Source organism: Zonotrichia leucophrys, chromosome 21, assembly GCF_028769735.1.
Source record: "Zonotrichia leucophrys gambelii isolate GWCS_2022_RI chromosome 21, RI_Zleu_2.0, whole genome shotgun sequence".
Lineage (NCBI taxonomy): Eukaryota > Metazoa > Chordata > Aves > Passeriformes > Passerellidae > Zonotrichia > Zonotrichia leucophrys.
This window is the reverse complement of record NC_088190.1, coordinates 9,751-27,160: the sequence shown is the minus strand read 5'-3', so window position 1 is coordinate 27,160 and position 17,410 is coordinate 9,751. Positions and strand designations below refer to the sequence as shown.

Below are 17,410 nucleotides of genomic sequence, written 5' to 3'. Positions count from 1 at the left end.
CAGTGCTGCTCCCAGGCCATGGCAGCACAAATCCCAGCTCCATTTCCTGCTCTGCTTCATCTGCAGCTTTTGGGACTCTCTTTTCTGCTCGTTAGTCACACATGAAATCCCTTTTTGTCCCATCCCTTGCCACCCTGGCAGAGCCCCACGCTCTGTGATCCTTGCACTGGAGACAAAAGCAGCAGCAGCAGAGGTCAGGGGCATCCTGGAGCACTGATCCCCATCCCAAATTCAGTTCCCAGGGCACAACCTCATTAAGAATGGAAGAAAGTTGTGAAATTAATAAATTGGTGCTGCCTGCAGATGGATCCTCAGCTCTCAAACATTTTCTGTTTGTTTAAACATGTTTGATTCTCTAATGCCAATGGTTTTATTCATTTGACAACCAATTTTCCCTCATCCAGGGAATCTTCCCTTTTTCCTGGAGTAAAGTGGTACTCGTTCCTTTCTCTGAGCACTGCCCAGCTTTAGATTGGAATTGGATCAGAAATGCAGCTTTAAATCAAAATAATTCTGCCTTCAAGCATTCCTCCATGCCCCAGCCAAGGCATTCCGATGCTGCTGGGAGGAAATGCTCTCAGAAAAGATCCTTTGGTTATCAGTCACTTACTGCTGCTTGGGCTAAAGGTTGGAGCAAAAAAGGTAAAAAAACAGGTAGGAAGGTCTTAAAAAAAAGGGGGAAAGTAACTTTTCCTTCTGAACACAATTCCCAGCTACTTTTGGACAGCACAGACTGAAAATCCCAATTTTTAAGACCTCACTCTACTCAGTGCTTAACACATATTTGGGTGTGAGTGGGAGGACTGATTTTAAACTCAGGTTTACAAAGCCACGTGTTTTGCTTGCCTAACACTAAAAACCTGTTGGGACTACCCAGCTGCCAGAATCTGAGTGCCCTAAAATAAAAATCAATCAATAGAGTGGGAAGAAGTGGCTGGAGAGGTGTGATCCAGCATTTCCCAGCAGGGCTGATCCACAAGGAATCTTTGCTCAAGAAGCATCTCCCAGTCAAAGCCAGTCTGAAAAAACACACTGCACTTCTCCTCGCATGCAGGAAACAGCAGGCAATCGATTCGGCATTTGATTTTTCATGTTATTTCCATGTAATCCTGCCTGCAAGAAGCCAGGCTGGGAAAGGTCAAGCTGCTCAGCAGGCAGCAAATGTCTTTATTCTGTACAACTTCAATGTCTGGGCTGCTCAAATATTTTAAGGTATAAAATAGTTAAAATATTCAAATAAATAGTTAAAATACAAAAATAAATGGTTAAAATACAAAAATAAAATGTTAAAATATTTAAATAAATTGTTAAAATAATAAAAATAGTTAAAATATTAAAAATAGTTAATTTAAAAAAATAGTTAAAATATTAAAAAATTGTTAAAATATTTTTAAAATAGTTAAACCATTAAAATAATAGTTAAGCCATAAAAATAATAGTTAAAATATTAAAATAATAGTTTAGTTAAAATATAAAAATAACTGCTAAAATATTAAAATAATAGTTAAAATATAAAAATAATAGATAAATATAAAAATAACAGTTAAAATATAAAAATGGTTAAAATATAAAAAAGTTGTAAGAAGTGTAAGTTGCAAGATCTTCAACTCCTAAAATCAGCACAGAAATGAAAGAGCTGCTGATTCCACCTGATAATTTCACTTTTGTTCCAATTGCTCAGCTGTAAAAAACTCCTATAAACCTACTTTATTATTGTTTCCTTGTGTTCCTTCATCCCAGCAAAAACAAGATCTAAAAATCAGCTTCCAGTATCAAACACAGATTTCCACAGACAAAATCCAACATACCCAAGACACCACTCTTCCATTGAAGCAGGGCAGCTTTGCATTGTCATCTGAGATCTCTTCCTTCACCACCCTGGAAAACAAAATAAAACAACAAAAGGAAGAAAATCAGGAATTTGAAATCGCATCAGATCAGAACTGACAGCGGTTTTCTCCAATTGGTCAGGAAAAATGCATTTTATTCAATAAAATGTTGGTGCCAGCAGGTGCTCTGTGTTTAAAGAATGAGAGACTGTGAGAATAGAGGAAATAAATCAAAATAAAGGGTAGAACAACAACTTTCCAGACAACCACCCCAAACTGGGAGGCACTAAAATAATTTCAACAATTTCCCACTTTGGAGTCTCCCCAGAACCTTGGAATGTCTGATGGGGACTAAAATCCCCGTGTTGTGTCAGAGATCACACATTTGTAGCAAAACCAGATTCCTGGCCTCAAATTCACTGGAGAAGAGGGCCAGATTTGCTTTTGACCATCTGAAGCCTGAAGTCTCATCAAAATCTGTGGATCCACCAGCACATTTTCCTTTATTTATGTTTTTGTCTTGTTGCTGGGTGAAGAAAAACCACAATAACCACAAAGCAACTCACTGGGGTAAAATAGCGGCGTGTTCAGGGTGGAGGAGGGTTAGAAGGAAGAAAAGAGCAAATTGATTTTTTTTAATAGAAATAAATAAGTCCACCACTAATGCCTGCATTCCCACACATTTTAAGGAATAAACACCTTTTTTTTTCTCCACATTTATTTGCATTGTTAATAGCTGGCAGGGCAATATTAGGCAATTTCACCTACTGGTTTTTTTTTCTATTATTGGAAAGAAAAACATTGTAAAATATTCACTTAATTTCTAAACCATCCCTCCTCCCTTCATCTTTTGGCAGCAGGAATCAGATCATATGATCCCATTCTTGCTTTTAGTCATTTATCCTCAGACTCCAAGGAGCAAACTCCACTTAAAAGCAGAAATTCAGGGCTTTAAAAACCTCTGAGAATGCAAAGAAGCTCTCAGACCTGTAATTCTGGAGCTGCAAACCCAGGATTTCAACACCTGGATCTCCATGGACAGACTGGAATTTTGTGTGTCCCACAGGGAACACTCACTCAGCACAGCTCCAGTGCTGGATCAGCAGAGAAAGGTGCTCCAGGAATTTTATCTGCATGTCTGAAAGGGCAGGATCTGCAGGAAATGACACTCAAGGCATCCCAGAAATCCCAGGTGAGAATTTCTGCACCCAGGAAAAGTCATACACAGAATTTCTGCACCCAGCAAAAATTACACGCAGAATTTCTGCACCCATAAAAACCATATACAAAATGTACATATATAATTTCTTTTAATAGAAATATAAATGTACATATATAATTTCTTTTACTATAATATATATAATAAATATAATACATATCATAAATATAGATAATAAAGTAATAAATCAGACTTCTGGAACATGGAGTCAAAATTCTCATCTCTTCCCAAAACAGTATGGCAAGGAAAAAAAAGTGATTTTTCTCAGAGACCTCATCCTGAGGTAAAGAATATTCCAAGCCAAAACAACATAACAAGGAAAAAAAGGTGATTTCTCCCAGAGACGTCTTCCTGAGGTGAAAAATATTCCAGTCCAAAACAGCATGGCAAGGAAAAAAAGGTGGTTTCTCCCAAAAATCTCTTCCTGGGGTGAAATATGTTACAACTCAAGCCAGTAAAAGAAGAAAAAAAGGTGATTTCTCCCAGAGACCTTTTCCTGAGGTGAAGAATATTCCAATCCAAACCAGTGTAAGAAGAAATAAAAGATGATTTCTCACAGAAAGCTCTTCCTGAGGTCAGGAATATTCCAGCCCAAAACAGCATGGCAAGGAAAAAAAAGTGATTTTTCACAGAGACCTCATCCTGAGGTGAAAAATATTGTCATTGGATGTGGTCCACCCTGGAGATAAATCCCCAGAGCTCTCAACCTGATTGTTAATGGACTCCGTGTTTGAAAATAAGACCAAAGAGCATCTGATAGCAAGGCCCAGAAAAGGAGATGTTTATCCTCTGTCAGAAAAAGGGGTTTATATTTCCCTGGTCACGTCCTGCCTGTTGGCAGCCCGACTCCAGTACACAGAACCTCCTGTTTAACTGGGGCTGGGCACAGCAAACAAACACCTGGCCACAAAGTCGGAGCAAAAATGACATTTCCAGGTCACAGCAGCTCTGCCTGCCCTGCTCCCACATCCAGTTTTGCCCCTTGGAAAAGGAGCGCACAGCACACCAAAAATTCAGATATTTTTCTCCAATATTCACAGGCAATATTCAATATTCTTCATAGACTTGTAATGTCTCCCTCTTTACCACAGAAAAATCTCCATGCACAAAGCATCTTAATTAATTCATCCCTCAAATGCATCTACCAGGTGGAAGGAAGGTAAAAGAACAGAGGGAGAAGAAAATAAAACACCTGGCCACAAAGTCTGAACAAAGCTCTGCCTGCCCTGCTCTCACCTCCAGGTTTGACCCTTGGAAAAAGAGAGCACATCACACCAAAAATTCAGAGATTTTTCTTCAATATTCACATAAAATATTCAATATTCTTCACAGACTTCTGCCATCTCCCTCTTTGCTGCACTCCATGCACAAAATATCCTTTAATTCATCCATCAAACGCATCTACCAGGTGGAATGAAGGTAAAATAACACAGCCAAGGTCACATCAGAGACAAATAATGAAAAATACCTCACTCTTCACCCAAACACCAGCAAAGCCCCCACATCCATTAATATCTGCACCAAACCCGCCCCCCCCAAAAAACAACAAAAACCAACCAAACAAAAACACCACAAAAAAAAAAAAAAAGGGGGTGAGGAAATGTGGGGCAGGGGAGGAGGGAGCAGCTCCAGCAGCTCACATCCTCTGCTTTATTTGACTTTGAGGAGATTTCAGCACTAATTAGCAAATGAAACAATCGATGCTGGCAGCAGCCCCTCCTTGCTGTGGCTTCCTGGAATTGTGTGTGGATGCTCTGGCTCTCCCTGCACAATTTGGGATTTGTGCCTTTCCCAAACCTCTCACCTCACCTCAGCATCCTAAATTTTTTTTTTCCAGACAGGATTTCAGCCTGAAAATCAAGGATTTTTGAGGCTCAGCATCCCCTTCATATATAATTTTCTTTTCCTCATATATAATTTTCTTTTTTCTCATGTATCATTTTCTTTCTGTCAAGAAGAATTCCTGATTGCACACAAACTGGGATGCACCTGATGGCACCTGAACCCGATAAACCTCTAATGGCTCTGATTCATCAGCACTGAGTTAATTGGTAATTAAACAATGAGTTTGATAATGCCGCACTCTGATTTCATTGTGCACGCCTGGCACAGACTGCATTCCTCCACAATTAGCTGGGTGATTTTTCATTGCACTTGGAAAAATGAATATTTTATTTTAATAATAAAATTCTCCTTTCCTCCAGCACCACAGAGATGAGAAATGCAAGGCTGATTTTTCACTCCACTTGCAAAAATGAAGTTAATAATAAAATTCTCCTTTCCACCAAAGACATGGGAAATGCAGGGTTGAGTTTTCATTCCACTTGGTAAAATGAGGTTAAAAAGGAAATTCTCCTTTTCTCCAGCACCACAGAGATAGGAAATGCATAAACGCAGGGCTGAGACAGATTTATTCCAGGTTAATGTGCACCATGACAAAACCAGAGCATCCCAAAGTCCTTCAGCATCAGATTAATCCCATTTTATCACGGGATCATCATCAAGGCTCTTCTTAATTGTCCTTTATTGGTGGGAAAAGCTTCATTAATGCTTTTCCATTCCACTTGGAAAAATGAAGTTAATAATAAAGTTCTCCTTTCCTCCAGCACCACAGAGATGGGAAATGCAGGGTTGAGTTTTCATTCCACTTGGAAAAATTAGGTTAAAAAGGAAATTTCCCTTTCCTCCAGCACCACAGAGATAGGAAACACAAGGTTGATTTCTCATTCCATTTGCAAAAATGAGGTTTACAAGGAAATTCTCCTTTCTTTCAGCACCACAGACATGGGAAGCGCAGGGTTGATATCTCATTCCACTTGGAAAAATGAAGTTAATAATAAAATTCTCCTTTCCTCCAGCACCACGGAGATGGAAAATGCAGGGTTGATTTTTCATTCCACTTGGAAAAATGAGGTTCTGCCTGCAATTACCAGTATTTATATTGATGTATTTATGTATTTAATTAATGAATTTATAGCCCAGTTATCCTCTGCCACATCTGATCTCCAGCACCACACTCGTGCCCACAGGATTGACTCTTCCTTGGTTTTTCCACCCCACCTTTATTCCTGCAGGGATATTTGGCATGCCAGGGATAATTCCAAATCTTATTGACATGCCAGGAATAATTAATTCATCACCTTCCAGGGATGTTGTAGAGGTTTTGGCACCTTGGTCCTGCACCAAAGCTCAAATTAAGCTAAGTTTAAGCATATGAATGATACAAGAATTATTGTGTTCTTTTAGCAGAGGATCAGCCCCAAATTTGCGCTGATTTTAAACATAAAACTTTATTTTTATGGTTATTCAAGGATCATTCAATTTATTGAGGCTCTGCCCTGCAGCACAGTGCTGTGTCACCTCGAGCTGGGACATTGTGCTACTGGAAAAGTGCAGAACAGCCCAGCTGAAAAGGTCCTTGGAATTTTTTAAGTTTAAAGACAGAATTTGGAGCAGCAGAAATCCTCCTTACTTGGTGAGGGGAGCCAGGAATTCTGCTCAGGAACACAAATCCAAAAAGAATCCCAAAAAGAGGGAGGGAAGCACAGAGAACCTTTAGCCACCCTCCCAATGCAGGAGAAAATTCTCCTTTCCTCTGAAAATAAAGTCATGTGCTGAATTTACAGGGATAAACACTGGAATAAAATGGGATTTTCAGCAGAAAACCTCCTTACTTGGTGAGGGGTTTAGGAACACAAATCCAAAAAGAAAGTTGGGAGGGAGGGAAGCACAGAGAGCCTTCAGCCACCTAACCAATGCAGAAAAAGTAATGAAAATAATGCGCTGAATTTACAGGGATAAACACATGAATAAAATGGGTTTTTCTTCCTTGTGTGACTCTGCAAAGGGAATTTCCATGTGCAGCAATCCCATTTTGCCCTCCGCATCACACTGCAAGGTCCTGGCAGCCCTCAGCAGTGCCACAGGGACTCCTTCCAAAAAAACCCACGTGTTTTGAACCAACTGCTGCTTGGGCTGCCAGCCAAGCCCTGCCTCATCCTCCCCTTTCAGCCCCAAGCCAGAAATCCATTTGCTCCAAATTAAGTATAAAATATTTAAAATTAAATATTTAATAAAATATTTTCTATTTTATACTTTTTATATTAAAACATTTTCTATTTTATACTTCAAATATTTTCTATTTTAGGTATACTTAAATACCTAAAATATTTTATATTCAAAATACTTTATATTTAAAAATATAAATAAATACTTAAAATATTTTATATTTTATACTTAATTTACTTATGTAAATTTACTTAATAAATATTACAATATTTCTATAAAATATAAAATATTTATGACTGGCTGTCCAAGAGCAGTGGCATGCAGGAAATCTAATTTGCTTTTCTGCTCCTTAAGGAACAATATTTCAATAGCTGTGCAGTGCTCAAAGTGTGAAAATCCCACTAAAATACAGATTTTTGTGGCATTTAAATTGAGATCTACAGAGTCTGGTTCGATTGTAGCACTGCTAGACACAACTGTGCATGGTGTTATATCTCGCTCCATGACCAGCTAAACTAGGAAAAATATTATTTTTGCAGACATGCCAAGGAAATGGGTGATTTTTAGAATCATGAAACTTTAAAATTTCTTTTCCTCAATTTCTTCAGAAAAGGTTTGGAATAAAACAAACAAAGCATTTTAGCCCCACTGAAAATCTCCAGGCTTTTCTCTTAGTTCTCTCTTTCCTCCCTGTATTATTTACTAAATTATTTATGTGCCTGGATTTCAATCTCCCAGGTGTTAATGAATTTATTCCCAAGGGACACACACATCTCTGCCAGAAAAACAAGAAAAATCTCAGTACAAAGGGACAGGTCACAAAAATCCTGACCTGAACACACATTCCCAATAAACAATAAATATTAACAAGCCCCCATAAAATTAAGCAGTTCTTGAGAACAGCCTAGGGGGAAAAAATAAAACTGTAAAAGCCTTAATGCCCATTTCCAACAGCTGCCTGGGGTTTGGCTTTCCCCAGGGTGCAATTATGCTCCAAACTCAGGGCAGAACACTGAAAATAAAATAAAAAAGCTCTCAGGGATGAGCAGGGTGGGAATCCAAAGCTCTGCAGGTCCTGAGAGCTCCAAAAAACCATCCCAGGGCACTTCACTCCTCACACCATGAAAAACTGGGTTCAAAAATAAAAATAAAAAATCCAAAAACCAAAAAAGAAAAACCTCTTGTCTTCATACAAGGTAATAAATTCCACCCACACTGCAAATTCAAAGTATAACTGGACCTACAAGTTGGTGTGGGTATTAAAGGAGAGATTCCCAGCTTGTCACAAAGTCCCATAAATCAAATCCCATAAATGAAGAAACAGGCAGTTTTGGAATGGGATTGTGGTGTCTCTTTAAAGATTTGCACCACACTGAGTGAAAAATCTGTGTTTTCACCACGGGAAAGGTTTTCCAGCAGAGAAATTAAACAAGATTTTGGTAATAAATGCAATTCCCCAGCCCCACCTTCACTTTTAGGCATGGATTTGCTATTCCAAGCTGAACGACAACACTTTTTTTTTCCTACTATTTCACTTAGAAAAATTGCATTTCTAGCACAGATTGCAGGATTTTGGTGTCCACAGAACCATGGCCAGCCAACCTCCCTCATTTCAGGAGTGGCAAGGGAAAGGCAGAGATTATTTCATTTATTATTGTGCTCCTGAAGAACTGAGAACACAAATCTCAGGGACCCACAGGGTACCTGACACAGTTTTTTGAGTTCTTTATAATTTGTCCAATTTAGAGGATCCAGAAGGACACAAAAATTCTGTATTCCAGGTAGATCAGAAGCTTTTCCCACTAACTCTTCGTCCCTCATCCAAAAAACCACATTTGCCAACAGCTCTTTGAGTCATTTAAGGGAAATAAAAATTACAGAGCTCTAAAACCACAAATCACTCAGCTAAAACTTTTTAAAACTGCCAAGAAGGCAGCAAGAAATGGTGCTCTTCCAAAAATTCCTCAAGGAAACATCATCCAGGAGCTGGAAAAATCCCCCGGGAGCTTCTTCTGGGAGGGGCCCCATGGAATTCGTCACCTGGCCAGCTCTGCCTGTTTGTTTTCCCACCTCCCACTTCTGAAAAATCATCTCAGCAATCTGAGAGAAACAGCTCAGATAAAAGGGGCTGGGATTTTGTGCATCACAGGGAGAGAAATGAACCTTTTTCCATATGCAAAGGGAGAACAAAATGCAAAATTTCATTCCAAAGCTGCACCAGCCCAACTGCATTTGACTTCTAAATGAGAATTTGACGGAATTCCAGAAGGGTTTGGCTTGGGAGGGATTTGAAAATTCAACCCAGGGTGTTCCAACCTAGCCTTGGACATTTCCAGGGATGGGGCAGCCACAGATTCTCTGGGAAATCCATCCCAGGGAAAAAATCCCATCCCAAAAATCCCCTCTAAAACTCCCCTCTGTCCCTCCAGAGCTCTGTCACCGCACATTCTCAAAAATGTTTATAAACCTGTTATTTGTAGCTTTAAATCCACAATCCAACAGAACTTTGGCCTTAAATTTTCCAGGAATTAATCTGAAAGAAAGCGGGGAAAAAAACCAGAAAATCCTCTTAGGAGTTAGAAACCAACTCCTAACTCACCCTTGGGGCAAAGGTAAAAACAGAAAAAAGGGAAAAAATGCTTCTCATGTCCCTCTCCTATTCAAAACTACCCCATTCAGCTCCCAATCCCAATCCCCAACTGGATTCCTACTGCTTTAAATCTCATTTTCTCACCAGTTTTCAACCAAAAAGCCAATATTTAGCTGCAGCTCCAAGTGCAGATTGAAAGGGAGCTCTTGGGTTGATACCAGAGGAATGCTGAAAAAGCCACTCCTAACGATGAAATTACAGCACAGCAAGAGATCTGGCAGTCAGGATTCCTGGTTTTACCTCCTCTCAGGGGTTGGAAAAACTCAGAAAATCCTTTTAGGAGTTAGAAACCAACTCCTGACTCACATTAGGGCAAGCATGAGAGCAGGGGTGCTGCACTGCCTCCAGAAAAAAAGGCATAAAATGTCTCTTTCCTATTAAAAACTACCCCATCAGCTCCCAAACTGGATTCCTACTGCTTTAAATCTCATTTTCTCACTGGTTTTCAACCAAAAACCCAACTTTTAGCTGCAGCTCTAAGTGCAGATTGAAAGGGAGCTCTTGGGCTGATACCAAAGGAATGCTGAAAAAGCCACTCCTTGGAGGAGTCCCTGCAGAGGAATAATCAGAGGAGCATTAGTGCACACAATGGAAAGAATGAGGATTTGAACCTCACCCAAAGGGTGCCAGAACAGACACAACTCTGCTCTTCCTCCTGCCCCACTCACAGGAACCACAACAAACAGGAATTTTTATCCAATTCTGGACAGAAAAGGTCTTTAGGGGGGTTCAGTTCTTCACTGAAACTCTGCTGTCCACACTGGAACAGTAAAACCTCAAACCAGAAAATTAAATAAATTCATTTACAGAAAATGAAATATGTTTAATTAAATAAATAAATGTACAGAAAATGAAATCTGTTTAATTAAATAAATCAACCTACAGAAAACTAAATATAAAATTAAATATGTTTAATTAAATTAATAAATTTACAGAAAATTTAACATCTTTAATTGCTTGGATCCTCCACATTGATCTTTTTGTGCTCCTGCTGATTGTGTTTTATGAGCAAAGCTCTGGAAATATCAAATATTTCAAAGCAGAAAGGAATTCCTGTTGCAGGATCAGTCAGAGATTCCTGATGAATCATTTGGATCCCACACAGCTGTCACTGGTCCACCACCAGAGCCCAAGCTGCATCACAAGCTGCAGCTTTATTTTTAGATGTGTTCATTAGCTGTCATTTTTTTAATCATCAAAGAATTAACAGAATTCTGTGGGGCTATAACCTGAGAATCAGCAGTGCCACTGATGGGAAATGACCTCTGAGCTTTGCCCTGAGGAAAGAATCAGTGGCTGGAATTAATTAAATCAGCTGATGACACAGCCCCTAGTCCAGAAAAACGTTCCTCAAACATCACCTCTCCTAAATTTCACTGCTGGTGGATGCTATCACAGCAGTGAGGCTGTTACAGAACATCCCTGCTTGGTTTTTCAGCAACCAGAATAAAAACAGAAGCTACAAAAGCACTTCGTCGGACATCCTGCACCTTAAAATCAGCATTATGGTACAGATGGAGGCAGGAGGAAAGCAGAGAAAAGGCAGGGCCATCCCTGTGTGGGTCAGAACTGGCACAGGGGAAAGTGCCAGGGCAAAAAATTTTAAAAATTACATTAAACTTGAAATTTAATAATTAAATTATTTAATTTATAACATGAAGATATATTTCTATAATATATAAAATATATAATACATATAATACATAAAATATACATTATATGTATTATAATTTTATTTATTTGAATTAAATAAATTTTAAATTAAATTAGTTTATAAGGTAATTTAATATAATTATATATATACATTTATAACAAATTAATAATTTAATTTATAAATTAAACTGTAAGCAAAGCTCAGAAGGGACTGTCACCCTCCCACACCTCCTCCTGCACCTTCCAAGGAGCAAAGAACACAGGGCTTGAATTCCATTGAATTCCACGCTCCATGCAGGATCCAGCTCCATCCCATCCCAGCTGGAAAGCATTCAGCACATGCAGGGTTTGTGAGCACAGGATTTATTCCATTATTTCAGCATCCAGGAAAGGCTGGGCCTTAATTACAACAGCATGTGCAGAATTGCAAGGAGTCAGCTCCCTCCAATCCTGCAGGAAAACATTTGTTTTCCCAACACAACCACTGCTTTTCACATTGCACTGTGAAAAAATTCAGGGATTTATGGACCAAACCAAATCCCAGCTTGGTGCCATTGGGGAGGACACCACAGGGACACCCAAAACGTCCCTGCAGCTCGACTTCCAGGCAAGAGCTGCTCTGAAGGAGATTTTCAGGCACAGAAGGGAGAAATTCGAGAGTCACAGCTCTGTTATGGTTTGTGGCAACAGCAGCTGGAATTGCCTGTTTGCAACAATTAAAAGGATGGAGCTCTGCCAAGGGAGTTGGGAGGGATTTTGGGATTTTGGTTCTTCCCCCAAAGGGTTCTGGGCACTGTCCAGGAGCTCCCAGGTACGGGATTTTGGGATCTCCGGGCTGGATAATCTCTCTCATCTTAGGATATTCCATGTTTCTACGAAAAGTCAGTTTCCAATCCTGCAGGAAAGCATTTGTTTTTCTAACACAACCACTGCTTTTCACATTTCAGTGAAAAAAATCAGGATTTTAGGGACTGCCCTAAAGGGACAAAGACAAATCCCAGCTTGGCACCATTGGGGAGGACACCCAAAATGTCCCTGCATCTCCCCTTCCAGGCAAGAGCTGCTCTGGAGGAGATTTTCAGGCACAGAAGGGAGAAATTAGAGAGCTACAGCTCTGTTATGGTTTGTGGCAGCAGCAGCTGGAATTGCCTGTTTGCAACAATTAAAAGGATGGAGCCGGGCCAAGGGAGTTGGGAGGGATTTTGGTTTTTCCCCCAGCGGGTTCTGGGCACAGCCCCAGGGGATGGTCCCAGCCCCAGGAGCTCCCACAATGGGATTTTGGGGTGTCTGGGGCTGGACAATCCCTCTCAGCTGAGGATATTCCATGATTCTACAAAAAGTCTGTTTGCAGATAAGATGATGAAAACAAAGCCCATATTTACTACTAACACTCACTAAGACAGCCAAAATTCAGCTCAATTTTCTTCTGATTTCAGAATTTTGTTCTGATTTTCCCAAATATTTTGGGTTCAGAGAGGCGCAAACACAAAAGGAACAAGACATAGAAAATAAATGCAAACAAAGCTCAGGAGTCCCACATCAGAGTCACTCTGAGCCGTCTCGAGGCCATGGATTGTCACTAAATGCTGTTGATTAAATAATAGAGACTGAACTTCCAGGTCTTGATCCTTGCAGCCCTTCATCTTCCATCATGTCCATTTCTAAGAATAACAGACAAGTTTCACCTTAATTTTCAGACTAATAATAAAACCCACTCTAGGGTTTGTTACAAAGTCTGTTTCCTGGTCAAAAACCAAAACATCCCCGTGTGTTCAAGATGCCTCAGCACAGTTTATATTTCCTACTTGCAAATTTCTGTGGCGCTGGGAATGATGCAGCTGCTGCCTGAACAATCCCAACCTCCTTTAGTGAAATCAAACCACAAACATTGAATTTCTACGACAACAACGTGTCCCTGTCACTCGGGGAGGTGAAGGAGGCAAATTTACCAATAATCACATTTATTTTGAAAACAAACATTTTGTGGGGTTGTTTCCCCCCTCAAAAAAATGTTTGCACAAGTCAGAAAAACAAGAAGTCAATCCAGGAACACTCCTGTGGTTACAAGCCAACACTAACAACTCACCACATCAGAAATCCGTGTCAACAAACAATATCCACATTCCATCAAGGAGAAAAACACAATCAGCGTGAAAGGCTTGGGTCTCAGGGATAAAAAAGAGGCTGCACAACACATCCAGGGATGCTTGGGGTGATCTATCTCACCAAACACCAACCCTGTCTCTCAACCACAGTGTTGTTTTGGAGTCAGGTCTGCACGAGTTTCCCACAAACCTGCTCCATTTTTATTTTTTATTTTTTTTTATTCCTGGCAAGGCATTTAACTGTGCAAAATTGCCCTGCCAGCGACAGATGCGAGTACAAAGAGAAGTGATTTGCTACAAAAGGATTAATACGTTTTGAAAGTTACTGTCTGGCAAACTGTCAAAGGGACTTGCATTGGTTTATTTTATTCTGGCTGTCGCCAAGCCTGGTGGCACAGGACGATGTCCAACTCCTGGCTCGAGCACTCACCTGCCTCTGGCCACCACAGAGGTCATCTCAAAGTCCAGCCCTGCTCTCATCCAGCTCAGATTGTGTCCTTGGAAGAGGGCATTGACCGTCTGTCACCTGTTTGGCCACTAACCATCTTCAGCCGTGTGACCACGGAGGGTTTCACAGCCCCTGGAGCTGTCTGACCACCAGGTGATTGTCACCTGTTCAAGCAGGGACTCTGTGACACCTGCGTGGCCAGGTGTCTGGCCAACATCTGTTTGGCCCCAGTGGATTTGACAGTCACGGTCTGAGCACAGCCCCTGAACCTGTCTGACCACTGACCAGTTCATACCCATTTGACCAGGGACCGTCTGACACCTGTCTGACCTCGAGGATTTGACAGCTGTGGTCTGAGCACAGCCCCTGGCACCGTTTGACCCCTGACCACTTGTCAGCGATTTGGCCACTGACCACTTCATTTGACCACTGACCTCATGTCCCCCGTTTTTTTGACCACTGACCATTTCACACCCATTTGACCACCAACCAGTCATCGCCCATCTGACCATTCCACACCTGTTTGACCACTGACCCCTTCTCCCCCATTTGACATTCATTTGACCGCTGACCACTTATCACTCGTGTGACCACTGACCATTCCACACCCTTTTAACCACTGACCCCTTGTCCCCTATTTGACATTCATTTGACCACTAACCATTTCACGACCGTTTGACCACTGACCACTCGTCCCCCATTTACCCACCGACCATTTCACACCCGTTCAACCGGGGCCGCCTGTCACCTGTCCGACCCCGAGGATGTGACACCCGTCAGATCTGTGACAGCGGCGGTGGCAGCGCTGCCCGCGGTTCCCCCGCTCTTCCCCGGGACCCCTGGGCGCTCACTCCGGGCCCGCCCGCTCTGCCCGGGCGCTGCGCGGCCTCTCCGGGCGCGGTGACAACTGCAGCCGCCCGTCCCCGCCGCTCCGGCTCGGGCCCGGGGGCACCGCGGCGGCTCCGGGCGGGCCCGGGGCGCTCCTGAGTGGGCACGGAGGGGTCCCGGTGCACGGCGGGACGCGATCGCGGCAGCCCCGAGCTCGCGGCCCGGCGCGCCCGCCATGTTCGCGGCGCCGGCGGTGCCGGGCCGGGCCGAGCCCGGCAGGTGCCCCGGGGATGCTGCGAGCCCAGCCCGGCCCGCGGCTCGCAGAGCGCAGCGAGGACGGGGGCGCGCCCGGAGCGCGGCCGCTCACCCGAAATCCTGGTCCATGGACTTGAAGAAGAACTTGTAGCTGTGCACGGGCCGGTTGCTGAGGACATTTTTGAAATCGGCCAGCGTGACTTTCTCCGGCGGCACGGGCAGCTTCACCAGGTACGGCGTTTCCTCCTCGTCGATGTGGTAAATGATCTTGGTCTCCGCCATGGGCGAGCGCAGCGGGGGCGGCCGGGCCGGGCCTCGGCCGGCGCTCGGCTGCGCTGTCGGCCTTGCCCACAGGAAGGGAGCGCCGGGCTCGGGCTCCCTGCACTGCTCTCTAGCTGCCCGACCCGGGAACGGCAGCGCGCCCGCCCCGCCCGCATCCTCCGGCCGCCCCGCCGGCCTCGCTGCGCCGCCGCTGCCGCGGCGCTGCCCGGACCGGGGGCGGCGGGCCCGGTCTGAGGGGGAGCGGGGCGGTCCCGGGCAGCGCCCTCCGCCCGCTCCGCGGCCCCCGCTCCGGGCCCGCGGCGCTCGCACACCGCCCCTGCCGGCCCGGCGGCAGCACGGCCCGGGCCAGCGGGAGGGTGGGGATGGATGGAGGGGTGGAGAGGGAAGGGGATGGGAAGAGGGAGGGGGTGGGATGGGGAGAAAGGAAAGGGAGTAGGGAAAGAGGATGGGACGGGAAAGGGGATGGGAATAGGGATGGGGGTGGGATGGGGAGAGGAAACGGGAAATGGAAAAGGATGGGATGGGAATAAGAACGGGGATGAGGAGAGGGGAGAGGATGGGATGGGGATGGGGGATGGGATGGGGATGGGGATAGGGGATGGGACGGGATGGGGATAGGGGATGGGACGGGATGGGGATAGGGGATTGGAATGGGGAAAGGGGAGGGGAATAAGGATGGGGAGAGGATGAAATGTTAGAGGAAAGGGAATGGGGATAGGGGAAAGGATGGGATGGGGAAGGGAAGGAGATGGGTTGGGGATAAGAGAGGGTTTAATGGTGACACACAGGAGCTGAGGGCTGGGAGGCAGAGGGACCGGTTGAAGGGTAAAGGGAGAGGCGTTGAGGGCTAGACAGTCCAGTGGAGATCAGGGGTACAGGATACAGCTGTACCACCCCTCACCCCAGCCCTAACCTCAGCCTAACCAGCCCCCCTAAAAACAGCCTTTTCTCCCAACAGCAGCACAACACAGCAACCCTAACAGCGAGACCAGACAGCAGCCCTCACACACCAGGACAATGACAGAACCCTCAGAGGACAACAGACCCACTGCAAAAAGATAGGGATGACATCTGTGGGCTAGACAGCAAGAGGTAGAGTTTGGAGACTGAGCACGTCTTTTTGAGGTTTTTTTCCCAGGACTTTTAAAGGTATTTAGAGGATTTTGGAAGGGACTCTTCTGGGACTTTTTAGGGTATTGTTGGGGCTTTTTCAAAGCCATTTTATGATTCTTTAGCATATTTTGAAGATTATGATCAGGGTCAGAGGAAACACCCTCTGAAAAGGCAGACTTTTAGGACTGCGGTGGAATGCTTTAGAAAGGAGCCAGCAGTGGCCCAGCGGGTTGGGGCCCTCACTGCCAGTCTGAAGGTTGTAAGTTTTAGACCCAGCTAAGTTGTTGTGGTCAGGGTTAGATGCTCTCAGCTTTGGTCTGGGAGAACTTCTGCACAGAAAAACTCACCCCTTGAGTTTCCTGAGGCCAGTTTGCAGGAGGTGCTTGGCACTGCCAGAGCAGCCCGAGTTCTCGGTGGGGGCAGCTTTGCTCCTGGAGAAATCCTGTGCTGGCCCTCTTCCCTGTAAAACCAAACTCACCCTGCTGCGTGTCGACGTCCATCCGCAGGAGGCACGTGGCACTCCGAGGGCAGCAAGAGCTCTAGGCATTGGCAGCTGCGGGCTGTGAGAAATTGTTCTCTGCAGTTTTGGAGGCCGAATTGCAGTTTCTGCCATGGGCACACAGAGAGGAAAGGCTGTTAATTTCCTTAGAAAGGAAAGCCTGGCACCCCATGGTTTAAGGGGCAGACAAAGGGCTGTGTAGGGGAAGGAGCTCCTCACAGGACCTTTCTTCACCTCAGCCCCCACTCCAAGGTCTAGCAGGCCCCCGTGTGACAAGCTGCTTTCAGAGGGTTGCCCGGGCACACCTGCACAGGGAGCTGCTAGGCCAGAGGGACTAACGGGGACGGTCGGAGCATCCAGCACGGACTAGGAAACAGCCAGACCCACCTGGGCACTGAGCATCACTTTGAGAAAACGCCAAGGGAAGAGCCCTTTTGGCCAAGGGGCAGCAACTGAGCAGGCCAGGCAGCTAGTGGGGTTCTAGGAGAGGGCTTTCAATTTTCCCCTTTTACTGTGTCAGT

At 44.2% G+C, this 17,410-nt stretch overlaps 1 protein-coding gene across 4 annotated transcripts in view; it reads right to left on the bottom strand.

Moving 5' to 3' along the window:
* Window positions 1–16,893, bottom strand: part of DVL1 (dishevelled segment polarity protein 1) — a 50,091-nt gene extending 33,198 nt beyond the window's left edge. The window contains exons 1-2 of one of the 4 annotated variants that reach the window (XM_064730858.1): window positions 16,869–16,893; window positions 1,809–1,878 (exon numbers count right to left, since the gene is read on the bottom strand). Coding sequence is in view for 3 of the 4 variants with exons in the window: in XM_064730855.1 (XP_064586925.1) it covers window positions 1,809–1,878; window positions 15,108–15,277 (240 nt within the window). In the remaining variant the exon portion in view is untranslated. Of the gene's footprint in view, window positions 1–1,808; window positions 1,879–15,107; window positions 15,562–16,868 lie in introns of those variants that run through there. The other 3 variants (XM_064730855.1, XM_064730856.1, XM_064730857.1) reach the window with 3 other exon arrangements.
* Window positions 16,894–17,410: the final 517 nt, after the last annotated feature.